The sequence below is a fragment of the Lepus europaeus genome, chromosome 9, assembly GCF_033115175.1.
Source record: "Lepus europaeus isolate LE1 chromosome 9, mLepTim1.pri, whole genome shotgun sequence".
Classification (NCBI taxonomy): Eukaryota; Metazoa; Chordata; class Mammalia; order Lagomorpha; family Leporidae; genus Lepus; species Lepus europaeus.
Window position 1 is genome coordinate 71,745,829 of NC_084835.1, and position 13,397 is coordinate 71,759,225.

At 54.8% G+C, this 13,397-nt stretch overlaps 1 protein-coding gene across 1 annotated transcript; it reads right to left on the minus strand.

The window, feature by feature from the left end:
- Window positions 1-10,613: 10,613 nt before the first annotated feature.
- On the minus strand, window positions 10,614-11,549 carry LOC133766330 (olfactory receptor 2L3-like). The gene has a single exon (XM_062200016.1). It carries the CDS (start codon window positions 11,547-11,549, stop codon window positions 10,614-10,616), a length of 936 nt encoding a protein of 311 aa, XP_062056000.1.
- Window positions 11,550-13,397: the final 1,848 nt, after the last annotated feature.

Below are 13,397 nucleotides of genomic sequence, written 5' to 3' on the forward strand. Positions count from 1 at the left end.
ACACCATTGTGATGCCCTTGTGACCGAGTGCTGGGACCTCAGGGGCAGATCTGAGCTCATTGGGAGCCTGGTGCCTGGGACAGTGGCCTCCCTGCTGTGAAGCTGAGGCCTGCGTTGTGTCAGTTTAATTGCCCCTCTTATGTTCTCTCCTTTCCCCCATTGAACTATAGTCACTGTTAGTAGCAGCTCCCTGTTAGAGTTTTATTAAAGTTAATGTAAATATGTTGCACCATGAGTTTCATGCTTCCTCGTCATCGCTTCCCCGTAACTGAGGTTGTGAGCGGTGTTCCACCGTGCAAATGCGCCGTGGGCATGGGCCCCTCCTAGTTGCGGCTCCTGGAGCTGCACCTCGCTGGGTGAGGTTCCCTGAGGTTCTTCTCCTAAGAGGCGCTGGCAGATCACTTGGTGCCTGGTGTAAAAATCCTGCCTGGCTCCTCTTGCACTTTCTGCCCTGGGTTTAGGATGTTGGGTCCAGCCTGGCCTGGCCTGGCTGTGGTGGGCATATGGGAGGTGAACCAGCAGATGGAAGGTCTCTCTATCTCTGTGTTTGCCTTCCAAATAAATAAAAGAGGGGCTGGTGCTGTGGCATGGTGGGTAAAGCTATCACCTGCAGTGCTGGCATCAGGGGTGTGTTCGAGTCCCGGCTGCTCTCCTTCTAATCCAGTCTCTGCTATGGCCTGGGAAAACAGTGTGGGATGGCCCCAGTCCTTGGGCCCCTGCACCTACGCAGGAGACCCAGAAGAAACTCTGGCTCCTGGCATCTGATCAGCCCAGCTCCAGCCATTGTGGCCATTTGGGGAGTGCACCAGCAAATGGAAGACCTCTCTCTCTCTGCCTCTACCTCTAGCTTTCAAACAAACAAATCTTTTTTTAAAACTTTTATTTATTGAATATAAATTTGCAAAGTACAGCTTATGGATGACAATGGCTCCCCCCCCCCATAACTTCCCTCCCACGCCCAACCCTCCCCTTTCTCGCTCCTTCTCCCCTTCCATTCACATCGAGATTCATTTTCATTTCTCTTATATACAGAAGATCAGTTTAGTATATTTTAAGTGAAGATTTCAACAATTTGCAGCCACATAGAAACACAAAGTGAAAAATACTGTTTGAGTACTAGTTGTAGCATTAAATCACAATGTACAGCACATTAAGGACCAAGATCCTACATGAGGAATAAGTGCACAGTGACTCCTGTTGTTGACTTAACAATTTGACACTCTTGTTTATGGTCTCAGTAATCTCCCTAGGCTCCAGTCATGACAAACAAACAAATCTTTAAAAAATAAAGAAAAAAATAGGCCGGCGCCGCGGCTCACTAGGCTAATCCTCCGCCTTGCGGCGCCGGCACACCGGGTTCTAGTCCCGGTCGGGGCACCGATCCTGTCCCGGTGGCCCCTCTTCCAGGCCAGCTCTCTGCTGTGGCCAGGGAGTGCAGTGGAGGATGGCCCAAGTTCTTGGGCCCTGTACCCCATGGGAGACAAGGATAAGCACCTGGCTCCTGCCATCGGAACAGCGCGGTGCGCTGGCCGCAGCGCGCCTACCGCGGCAGCCATTGGAGGGTGAACCAACGGCAAAAAGGAAGACCTTTCTCTCTCTGTCTCCCTCTACTGTCCACTCTGCCTGTCAAAAAACAAAACAAAACAAAACAGAAAAACAAAACAAAAAACACACATTTAAAAAAAAAAGAAGAAAATAAAAAAATAAAAAGCATATTAGATGGAATGTAAAAATACTACCACAATGTCATAATGCTTTATCAAAAGTTTGTTTTGATATCTGTACCACTACGGGACACACTAATGGCTAGTATCCCTAAGACATCCAGTTGAATGTGTTGCCTGCTTTTCACAGGAACAAGCCGTCTGTTCCTGGAAATAATGGACACACTAAGGGCTGGGCTTCCTGGCAGCAGGTGCCCCTTCCTGACAGTTGCTTTGTTTTCTCATTTTCCGTCTTCTCTGTATTAACTGTTCTATGTCTCCGCATTTTCACTGGAACTTGCATCTTCAACCTCTGAGGCGACAGCAGTGCTGCAGGGTCAGCACCTGTGCCTGTGGACGGCACATTTGTCTTCAAGTCCCCTTAGGTAGAGTTGTCTTAGGGAACGTTCCTGACACACCTCGGAGCCACCAGCTTTGCAGAAGCTAGGCACACCTGAGGGGAGTCCCAGGGCGTCGGGCACCAGTGCTGACACACGGTGGGGCCAACCAACACCTGACGCTTGCTGTAGATGATGTCGGAGGGCAGGGGCTCTACCTGGCCTTTCCGATTCCCAAGGCTGACTTGAACTTGTCTTCTTGCACTTTGCTGTGTCTCACCTTTGCCACCGTTGAATCACTGCGTGAGTATTCACCATCAGGCACATGGCAGGGTGTTCCGGTTGGGGCTCTGAGTGCTGGTATTTCAACTGTGGCACAGGTTTTGGTGACACGGCACAGATCTGTCAGGTATGTATGTAGTGGAGGAGCTACGGCATAGAAGCTGCATCTCTGCACCCTGGGAGACACTGCCGGGTTCCTGGAATGCTTGCAGCATTGCACACCCACAGCACGAGCTCCCTTGCATGCCCCCCTCCCTGCCAACGAGGAGCTGTCATTCCCATGTGATTGCCTGACTGCTCTGTGCATTCATGCTCAAAACATCATGTTATACAAAATAATGTTATCAGTCAATTTAGGAATTCAAGCACCAAAAAGGGCTTCAAGACCAGAAATTAGTGAATTGACTGAGGTATGTAAGTATTAGGCAAACAGAACAAACAAGTTAAAGCTGTAACTTCGACATCATTTAAATAAATAGGCACGTCAGTCTGCTCATCAGGCATGTGGCGTGACCACAGTGTGCATAAGCTGTGCTGGGGGGGGGGCTGCTTTGCTCTCCTTCATTTTTGGGGTGCAGTTTTCTGTGTGCTCCCCTGAGGCTCCCCGAGGCCAGCGCCTGTCCACATCGGTGTGGTCCGTGCCTGGTCATCCCAGCCAGGCACTGAGCCCAGCATCCACAAGCACGTGTTCCCGGAAACTGCACCCCCCAGGGAGCGGCGGCCTCTCCCCCACCCGGGTTGCACCTAGCAAGGACCGGACCTGGGGCCACACATAGATATAGCCCCAATAACGGGAATGACCCCATGGAAGTGGCAGGTGCTGAGATGACCACGCGTGGGAGTCAGGCGAGGGAAGGCTGGTGTGAGGGACAGAGATCCCGGCAGGACAGTGGGGTGTCGTAGCCAGGGTCACCTGGGCCCCCCGAGTCCCCACGCTTACTTCAGCACTGGCTGCTGCTGGGAAGCCCTCCTGAGCCCTGCCGCCGTGGCGAGGAAGCTGTATGTGCAGCTCTGTCGCTGAGGGTCGTGCACGGGGAAGATGAGGAACAGAGCCACGGATCCCCTGCCAAGGACAAGTCTCCTGAGAAGAGATGAGCCTTGCTGGCTCACGTCCCTGATGGGTTGTTAGCGCGCCCCAACCTGGCCCATCCCAGTGGAAGGAGAGAAATGGAGCCCAGTGCTGACGGGCTGGGCACGGGTGCTCTTCTTCCACGGCGCTTGTGGGAATAGTTTCCCTCGTTTCTGGGGAAGACTGGACAGTCTAGATTTCGTGAAAACGGAACTCTGTTAATTTCCCCAGCCCCAGAACCTAGAGAGTCACTTTGGACATACAAGTCTCAGTCAACAAACACTTGGCCAAGTGGACGCTACGTGTCGGGTCCTGTTGTCGCAGGAGTTCTGGGGTTGGCATGTGGGAGGCGTGAGAGAGCAGTGGCCGCATCTGCCGCTCCAACCACTCAGGTCTGTGTCTCTTCCCCACGAGGGGTGCCGGCTGCTTCCTTTTACCGAATCCCTCGGAAGTGACACCGCGTCTGTGTCGCAGCTCTTGCTGTTACAGTTCTGATGTTACCGCTCTGTGGACCACTGCCTCTCCTCTTCCACCGGGTCACAGCTTCTCTCCCCTTTGCTCCCTGAGCATCGTGGTCTCCTGGGCTACAACTGTTCTTCTCTGCCAGATTCTCTGAGGAGTGCGGCAGTCTTTGGTGCCACAGCTCCTGCTGTCTGCCGGATCCTTGTCTGGGACGAGTGAGGCACTAGGACAAGGAGGGAGTGAGCAAAGCGAAGGATTAAGAAGGAGGCAGAGAAAGCCCTCCCCCTCCCCGTAGCCACAGGGCTGCTCCCCAAGTGCCTGGGGAAGGTACTGCCTATGTCACTGGCATTCCACCTGGGAGCTGGTTTGAGTCCCAGCTGCTCCACTTCTTGTCCAGCTCCCTGCCAATGTGCCTGGGGAGAGCGGCAGAAGATGGCCTGGGGGCTTTGGCCCCTGCCACCACATGGGAGACCCAGATGAAGCTCCTGGCTCTGGCTTCAGCCTGGCTCAGCCCCCGCCATTCTGCCAACTGAGGAGTAAACCAGCTGAAGGAAGTTCTCTCTCTCTCTCTCTTTCTCTCCCTCTCCTCCTCTCCCCCTCTCTCCCTCCCTGTAACTCTGACTTTAAAATAAATGAATCTTAAAAAAAAAAAAACTGCCTGGCTGGGATTTTTATCAATTCCAAAGGTTCAAGTTCACCTGATTGGTCAAGTTGAAGATAATGAGGTAGTATATATAAACCAATCAGGGAGCCACCAGAGCCTGAGTATGATTGGCTTGACCAGGAACCAGTCACGGAGCTCACGCTACATGTGGAAGTGGGAAGTGTGTTCAAACAGGTCCACGACAGGCGGCACCGTTCAGCAGATGGAACCACATCTGGAGGTGACGTTGAACCTGTGTCCCACCCTCCATCCCTCAGAGTTCCTGGATGGCCAAGTCAGGCGGGGTCTTCCTTTCCTACCCAGGGCCCTGGGGTCCCTATCAGAGGCAGGAGGAGTCTATGTCTCCTCCCAAGGAGATGGGGCACATGCTTTCACCTCATTCCATTTTTTAAAATTTTTAAAAATACTTAATTGAAAGAGTTACAGAGAGAGAGGGAGAGACAGGGATAGAGGTCTTCCATCTACTGGCTCACTCTCTAGATGGCCACAATGGCCAGGGTTGGGCCAGGCTGAAGCCAGGAGCCAGGAGCTACTTCCAGGCCTCCCATATGGGTGCACAGCACTTGAGCCATCTTCTGCTGTTTCCCAGGCCACTGGCATGGAGCTAGATCAGAAGTGCAGCAGCTGGGAGAGGAACCAGCACCAGACGGGGTGCGGGCGTCCTGGGTGCCAGCCCCCGCCACATTGTCTGATGGAGCACGGCTCTCTGTTCCAGCTCCCTGACGTTCGCAGAGGCTCCTGTGTGACAGCCATCTGTCTCCAGGTCCCTCTCTCCTGTGTGACAGCCGTCTGTCACAGCTCTCTCTCTCCTGTGTGACAGCCGTCTGTCACAGCTCCCTCTCTCCCGTGTGACAGCCGTCTGTCACAGCTTCCTCTCTCGTGTGTGACAGCCGTCTGTCACAGCTCCCTCTCTCCCGTGTGACAGCCGTCTGTCACAGCTCCCTCTCTCCCGTGTGACAGCCGTCTGTCACAGCTCCCTCTCTCCTGTGTGACAGCCGTCTGTCACAGCTCCCTCTCTCGTGTGTGACAGCCGTCTGTCACAGCTCCCTCTCTCTCGTGTGACAGCCGTCTGTCACAGCTCCCTCTCTCCCGTGTGACAGCCGTCTGTCCACAGCTCCCTCTCTCCCGTGTGACAGCCGTCTGTCACAGCTCCCTCTCTCGTGTGTGACAGCCGTCTGTCACAGCTCCCTCGCTCCCGTGTGACAGCCGTCTGTCACAGCTTCCTCTCTCGTGTGTGACAGCGATCTGTCACAGCTCCCTCTCTCCCGTGTGACAGCCGTCTGTCCACAGCTCCCTCTCTCCCGTTTGACAGCCGTCTGTCACAGCTCCCTCTCTGCTGTGTGACAGCCGTCTGTCACAGCTCCCTCTCTCGTGTGTGACAGCTGTCTGTCACAGCTCCCTCTCCCCTGTGTGACAGCCGTCTGTCTCACAGCTTCCTCTCAGCAGGTGTGGGTTGAGTAGCTTCTCAGGCTTCTATGCTGTAGCTTCTCTGCCCAGTGCTTTGTCTCCTGACCACAAAGAATGAGGCCACAGACAGGAAGGGGAGCCGAGTAAGGAAGTTTACTGAAAGGAAAAAGAAAACACCCCACAACCACCTGCGGCCCCAAGAGAGGGGCTGGGCAGCACCGCCTGGCTCTAATTTGTATGTGTTTCTAAAGGAGAATGTTTGCCTGATTGGTCAAGGCATATGCTAATGAGGTAGTCTATGAGAACCTATCAGGCAAGCTGCTGAGCCTGACTGTGATTGGCTTGGACCTGAACCAATCATCAGAGGGAAGTTAGGCCTAAGCCCACAGGGGCCCATGGTGGGCGGGGCCTGGTGAGAAGCAGGAACCAATCAGCAAAGCCAGGAGGGGCTGGCAGCCCCAGGACTCAGTAAGGTCACCCAACAGCAATGTCCTGGGCTACTCAGGTGGGTGCCTGCCCTCCAGGGGCCGCTGCGTCACTACCTTAATTTTCAAGATAACACATGGACCTTCTGAGCCGGCGCTTCATTAAATTTGCCCTTGAAGAGTTCAAAATAAAAGTGTTGGCCGGCGCCGCGGCTCAATATGCTAACCCTCCACCAGCGGCGCTGGCACACTGGGTTCTAGTCCCGGTTGGGGCGCTGGATTCTGTCCCGGTTGCTCCTCTTCCAGGCCAGCTCTCTGCTGTGGCCCAGCAGTGCAGTGGAGAATGGCCCAGGTGCTTGGGCCCTGCACCCCATGGGAGACCAGGAGAAGCACCTGGCTCCTGGCTTTGCATCAGCGCAGTGCTCTGGCTGCAGTGGCCATGAGTGAGTGAACCAATGGAAAAGGAAGACCTTTCTTTTCTCTCTGTCTCTCTCTCTCACTGTCCACTCTGCCTGTCAAAATAAATAAATAAATAAATAAATAAATAAATAAATAAATAAATAAATAAAATGTTAAGACATCACCTCTGAGCACACTTATGGCAGCATCGTTGCTTGGTAGCAGAGAAAATGCACACAAAGTGAACGCCACGTGAGAGAGGCTGACAGACCCACGCTAGGAGCAGCATCAGCCACAGAAAGGAACACGTCCGCTGACCAGACTTCCCTGAGAATGCAGAGAAAACAGAAATAACACGTATGATGGAACCCACCCTTTCACCAAGGCAGGCCAAACGAAGCCCGAAAAGTAGGCAGAGTAGTTGGGGTTTAGCAGCAGCCCCTGGGGACAGGTGGAAGCTGGCCCTCACGACAGAGAAATCCCCCCAGGTCCTCGATTTGGGCGTATCGGAACCTCACGATCACAGTTCCCAGTCGCCAGACAGTCGAGAGAGGGCCCCTGTGACCATCAGCAGAAGAAGGTCAGGAAGTTCAGACCCCTGTGGACCACACACGGTGCTTGAGAGGTTAGAAAAGTGGTCCCCAGGCCTGTTTGGTCCATCCCACGGGTCCATTCAGCATCTGGAAGCCCAGGGCCACTGCTAGTGGTAGGTCAGCAGTCAAGAGGGCTGGATTTGGGGTATCCAGAGAGAAGCAAGGACAAGCCAGACCTCGCTTTGTCTTTGCACCTGCATGGCCGGCTCGAGAGAGTGTAGGCTGTTGCTGCTGCTCTGCCTTCTAAGTCCCCCACGTGCCATGCTCTAGGGCGACTCCACACAGGACCCAAACCAGGAAACCATGGCTGCCATGAAGATGCACCAGTGGGGCCGGGGCCCTGGGGCATCACGGGCACCCGGCCTGCTCGTGAACCCACCAGCGCGTTCACCCGAGACAGTGCTTCGGGGGCGGCTCTACCAAGCTTGGGGCAGGGATTCTGAGACACGCCTACTCCATGGGCTGGAATCTGAGAAGTGAGCCGGCTCTGGAGTATGGCTGGTCAGGCCTTGCTGGAGCTGAACCCCGTCGCACCTCGGCCTGCCGCTCCCTTGTCATCACTGGGTCTGCAACGTGGGCTGCCGACTGCCAGGACTCATCCAGATCTTTCCCTGGACACACTGCTGCACGGGTACTCGCATGTTGGTGTCTGCTTCAAACGGGACTGTGTTTAAACAGCCAGTGCTGAGAAGGTGGGAAGATGGGGGGCTGGCGCTGGCTGCTCACCACTGGTAGATGAAGAAGCAGCCACGCTGGCTGGCTGGGGAATGGATGGTGCCCGGCGCAAGGTAGGAGGCTTTGGGAAAATGCCCCAGAAGACAGATACCGTGCACAATGCAATGATCCAGACGCCCAAATAACCTGGGGCAACCGCGAGCAGAGGGTTGGCTGCTTCTGCCCACCTGTACCCACACACCGCAAAGGGATGGTGAGGGACCGAGGGCTGTTGCTGAATGGCTAATTGGCAAACGTGGAGGCTGGAGAGGCTCTGAGGGGCTTACAGAGAAAGCTGCATCTCTCACAGGGCACAAGGCAGAGTAGTGGGCAGCTGGCCCAGTGTTAAAATCAGAATTCCTAAGACGCTACTTGGCAGGGCCAGTGCAGTGGCATAGCGGGCAAAGCCACCCTGCAAAGCCAGCATCCTGCATGGCTGGAGCCCTGGAAGCTCCACTTTTGGTCCAGCTCCCTGCTAATCCACCTGTGAAAGCAGCAAAGGATGGCCCAAGTGATTGGGCCCCTGCAGCCATGTGGGAGACCCGGAAGAAGCTCCTGGCTCCTGATTTGGCCTGGCCCAGCCCTGCACACTGCTGCCCTCTGGGGAATGAACCAGCAAATGGAAGAGATTCTCTCTCTCTCTCTCTCTCTCCCTCTCTCTCTCTCTCTCTCCACCCCTGTCTCTTTCTCTCTCTCTCTCTCTCCCTCTCCCCCTCCCTGCCTCCTTCCCTCCCTGTCTCTTTCACTCTCTTTGCCTTTCAAACAAATAAATAAATGTTTTTTTGAAAAAAGACTGGAAATCCATGCATATAAGAGGTCTTCAAAAAGTTATGAATTGTGAAAAAACCATGCATAGATCTCAAAGCTGTTTGTATTAATAGAAATGGATGTTTTTGTTGCAGTTTCCATGAACTTTTGTAGGAGTTCTTGTAACACTGAACACTTCCTCAGAAGCAAGGACAAAAGAACCACTCAAGGAGCCAATGTCAAAGTCACTGCTGGGTGCCTCGCAGCACTGTCTCTCCCGGCTGGGGTGTGGCGGCCGCTATTTGGTGAGCGGACTTGCCAGGGAAAGGCCTGGCTCTCACCAGAAGATCATTGCATGAGGATGCATGGAAAGAGGGGTGAACCAGGCACTCGAGGCTGAGAAGAATGAGTGTCCCAGGAGGCTGACGGGGCACAGAGGAGGGACACTGAGGAGGCAGACAGTGAAACGGGGTCCGCAAGGTCACTCCCCAGAGGACACGTCACTCCCCAGGGACACCTCATTCCCCAAGGACACATCATCCCAAGGCCATCCAGTCACTGCATCCATGATGGAGACCCCAGGATCACTAAGAAGCTCACAGTCAGCACTGAGGTGAGAGAGCTGGACACGAAGCTTGTGTCCCGAAGCCACAGAGGCTGGTGGCAGCAATGACTAAATGCATGTGAACTAGGAGCTTGGAGGGACCAGCATGTGGGGAGTGGGCAGACGGCCAACTGCAATCTCAGGAGCAAACAGACGCACAAGCAGCTTGCTCTTAGCCAAGCAACCCCCAAGGCCAACATCAGAGGTGGAGACTAAAGCTGTTGTCCAGTCTAGAGTCCCAGTTGCACACTTTGTTCTCCATCCCTACACAACACTCAGGGCCAGAACCCACTGATGGAAGCAGACTCAGATTCACGGAGTGAGCAGCCGGCAGGGCGATGGCGAGCGTGTCCAGGCCGCACATCTCTACTCTGAGGTGCTCCTAGATTGCTCCAACTGCCACACTTCCCACGAGCTAGCAGGCAGCTGCCACAAGAAAGGTTCACGCACAGAACTGTGCGGCTGCGTGTGGACAGATTGCTCGGGGAGGGGTGCAAGTCTGGGAAGAGACCCTCTGAGGTGTCAGGGAGGGCCTCACGGGAAGAGAGTGAACAGGGAGAGAAGCCCACGTGGCTGTCCAGGGACACAGTGGCCCCGGGGTGTGCAGTGCACTGACCCAGAGTCCGACCCTTCCCCTGCAAGGCAGGGAAGCTGGAGCCTGGAATGTGCATGTTTAGCTGTGGAGATCATGGCAGCTCATCGTGTGAGGCAAAGGCATACTCACATGACGCTGCCCTGAGAGTGCGCGCTCACGCCTCGAACGTGAACCCCGGTAGGTGCACCCCACACCTGGGGCTCAATAAGCCCCTTTCATGAGCATCTTGCACTACAGGAGATGCTATCAGGGTGCAGATTGGACTTTGGAATTAAAATGATTTGCTCTGCTAAATACCAGACACACTTGGCAAAGGTGAACCCATTTTGTGACCCCAGCATGGGTTCCTAATGTATTTGCAGGAACTTTAGAGATTTCAGAGCCGATTTAATGAAAACATGAAAGAATTGTAATAGGTTCCTGACTTGATAAGGCTCCAGGGATATTTACAACAAAAGCAAAGCAGCCTCCTGCAGAGGTCTGGGACTCACAGCCAAAACTTCATTCAGAAAGAACTCTCATCATGGTCTCCTGAAGCCGCGAGCACAGCCCGGTCCCCCAGCCCGGCCTCTGCTCTGCTCACCCCCACAGCCTGTCGCTGTCTCCGCTCCCTAGGAAGCCCCACACCTCCCCGCCAGCTTCCGGAGTGCAGCCAGCACCTGCTTGTTCCTCAGGCTGTAGATGAGGGGGTTCAGCATCGGGGTGAGCACGTTGCTGAACACAGACAGCGCCTGGTCCTGCTCTGGGCTGTGGGAAGAGGTGAAGCTCATGTAAATGAAGATGTTCGGGCAGAAGAAGAGACTCACCACCGTGAGGTGGGAGGAGCAGGTGGCCAGGACCTTCCGCCTGCCCTTGACGGAGCTCATGCGGAGCACAGCGAGGAAGATGAGCGTGTAGGAGGCTGTGATGAGACCGAAGGGGACGACCAGCAGCACCACGCTGGTCACCACCACCACGGACTGATACACGGACGTGTCCTCGCAGGACAGCTTGATGAGGACAGGGACCTCGCAGAAGAAGTGCTGGATCTCCCGGGACCCACAGATGGGGAAGTGCAGAGGGTAAACTGTGTGAACCAAGGAGCTGGCCGAGCCTCCAACCCAACACCCAGCCACCATGTGCAGGCAGAACCTGGGGCTCATGATGGCGGGGTAGCGCAGTGGGTTGCACACAGCCACGTAGCGGTCATACGCCATGAGGGTCAGGATGAGGCACTCAGACATCCCCAGCAACAGGAAGAAGAAGCTCTGTGTCCCGCAGCCAACCCAGGAGATGCCCCTCTCCCCTGTGAAGAAGTTGGTGGCCATCTTGGGGACGATGGTGGAGGTCAGTGTCAGGTCGATGAGGGAGAGCTGGCTGAGCAGGACGTACATGGGCGTGTGCAGCCGGGCGTCCCCCAGGATCAGGACGATCAGAAGAGCGTTTCCCAGGAAGGCCAGGACGTAGACGAGGACCACGGCGGCATTGAGGAGCAGGGAGTGCCGGGACCCAGGGAAGAGCCCGGCCAGGAGGAAGTCCGTGGCCGAAGAGGCGTTCCCACCCACCATGCCGCTGCAGGCACAAGGGAGACCACAAGTGCCACCACCACGCGTGACAGACTCGTGTCAGTCTGGGGGCCAGCGTTCGAGAACCTTCCCCCCAGCTCCGGGTTCTCACATAGCCTTTGCCCGCATCTCAGGGAGAGCACTTTCCCGTGTCTCTTGAACAATCACCTGACTTGGTAAATACAGAATACTGGACACACGACCCACGCCAGCACTAACCGGCCTCTGCTGAGCTGAGTTCTTCCGATTTTCTTCTTTCTTTCTAAGTTGGAGAATCCTGTAAATACGAACACCCATTTCTAGAAATACAGGCTTAAACTGCTACACACTGTTTATGTTAGCCGTGGGCCCTAGCTAAGAACTTTTGTGCATTGGAGCACAAATGAAGGAAATTCTAATCAGTTCTTTCAATTTGGCTTTATAAATTATAAATCAATTACTTGGTTACATCCTAATGAAATATCCTACTGTTTGCTTTCCTCTTGTTGGGTAATTGTCCTTATGTTATACACAGGGTGACAGAAATTGCTAGACGCACAGAACTGCCAACCATCAGTGTTCTGAATTACTGACCGAGGAAAGCTCTGGGATTTAACAGAGAATCTGACATCTACAGTGACTGATGACACGTCTGTCCTGTGTCTCAGACACAGACCTGGAGCTCTGCCCAGTGGTCTCCGCGGCCCCTGGCCCTGCTGCACGCGCCGCTGCACCTCTGCTCTCTGCAGGTTGAGCAGCTCCAGGAGTGCAGCCGCCCACACTTGCACAGGCACCTGCATGCAATGAACTTCTGGCGAGAGCCAGGCCTTTCCCTGGCAAGTCAGCTCACAGAAAGGTGGCCGCCCCACCCCAGCCTGGAGAGACAGTGCTGCCAGGCAGAAGTTTCCAGATGCTCAGCCTCCCGAACAGAGGGGCTCTGCTCAGCACGGGTCAAAACTCCCTGAAGTCCAGTCTGTTACTGCAGCCAGAGACCGGTAACGCAAAGCCACGCCCCCCTCGGGCTTACACTGGCTGTTCAGCTGGCTGTCTGTATTCACAGTACTGTGTGCATTTTGGACAAAAGATCAGTTCAGAAGAAAAACCACTGCTTGGATTTGAGCCGTCAGTCCAGTGAACTACAAATGCGGCGGGACTGGCTGACCTTGCCGGTCAGCGACCATGAGCACAAATTTGCTGCACACCACACTCACATCAGTTCAGGGAGTGCCAGCAACGAGTGCGTGTGCAGCCTGCGTGGTCCACTCACTATCATAGCACACTTGCTGAGCGCTCACGAGGGCAGCAGTGACCCGGGACAGGGCCTAAGCAGATCAGAGGCCAGTGTGCAGCACTGCCCAGCACCAGCCCCTGCGGTGCCCCTTGACAGTGGCCGTCAGCACCTTTAACTGCCCTGTTCTGTAATCCTCCCCTCTCCAGACGCCACCTGTCCGTCATAAGGCTGTGGGCTTACAACTCAGAGAATGCAACTGTCAAGTTTAGACACAGCCAACTAATGTTCAAACACTAAAAGCTGGAGCAAAGAAACATTCAAATGTGTCTAGCTCACTCCCACTTTAACTTAACGACATCAAACTTTTACTTTGTATCTTATAAATACACATTAACTCTGTGGGGACTGAAACCAGACCCTGACAGTGTTCTTTGAGTAGAAATGCAAACATCAGGCCGGCGCCGCGGCTCACTAGGCTAATCCTCCGCCTTGCGGCGCCGGCACACCGGGTTCTAGTCCCGGTCGGGGCACCGATCCTGTCCCGGTTGCCCCTCTTCCAGGCCAGCTCTCTGCTGTGGCCAGGGAGTGCAGTGGAGGATGGCCCAAGTCCTTGGGCCCTGCACCCCATGTGAGACCAGGAT

Bases quoted from the DNA above. Each gene is read 5' to 3' on its own strand.
- LOC133766330 (XM_062200016.1), bottom strand. From the start codon at position 11,549: ATGGTGGGTGGGAACGCCTCTTCGGCCACGGACTTCCTCCTGGCCGGG.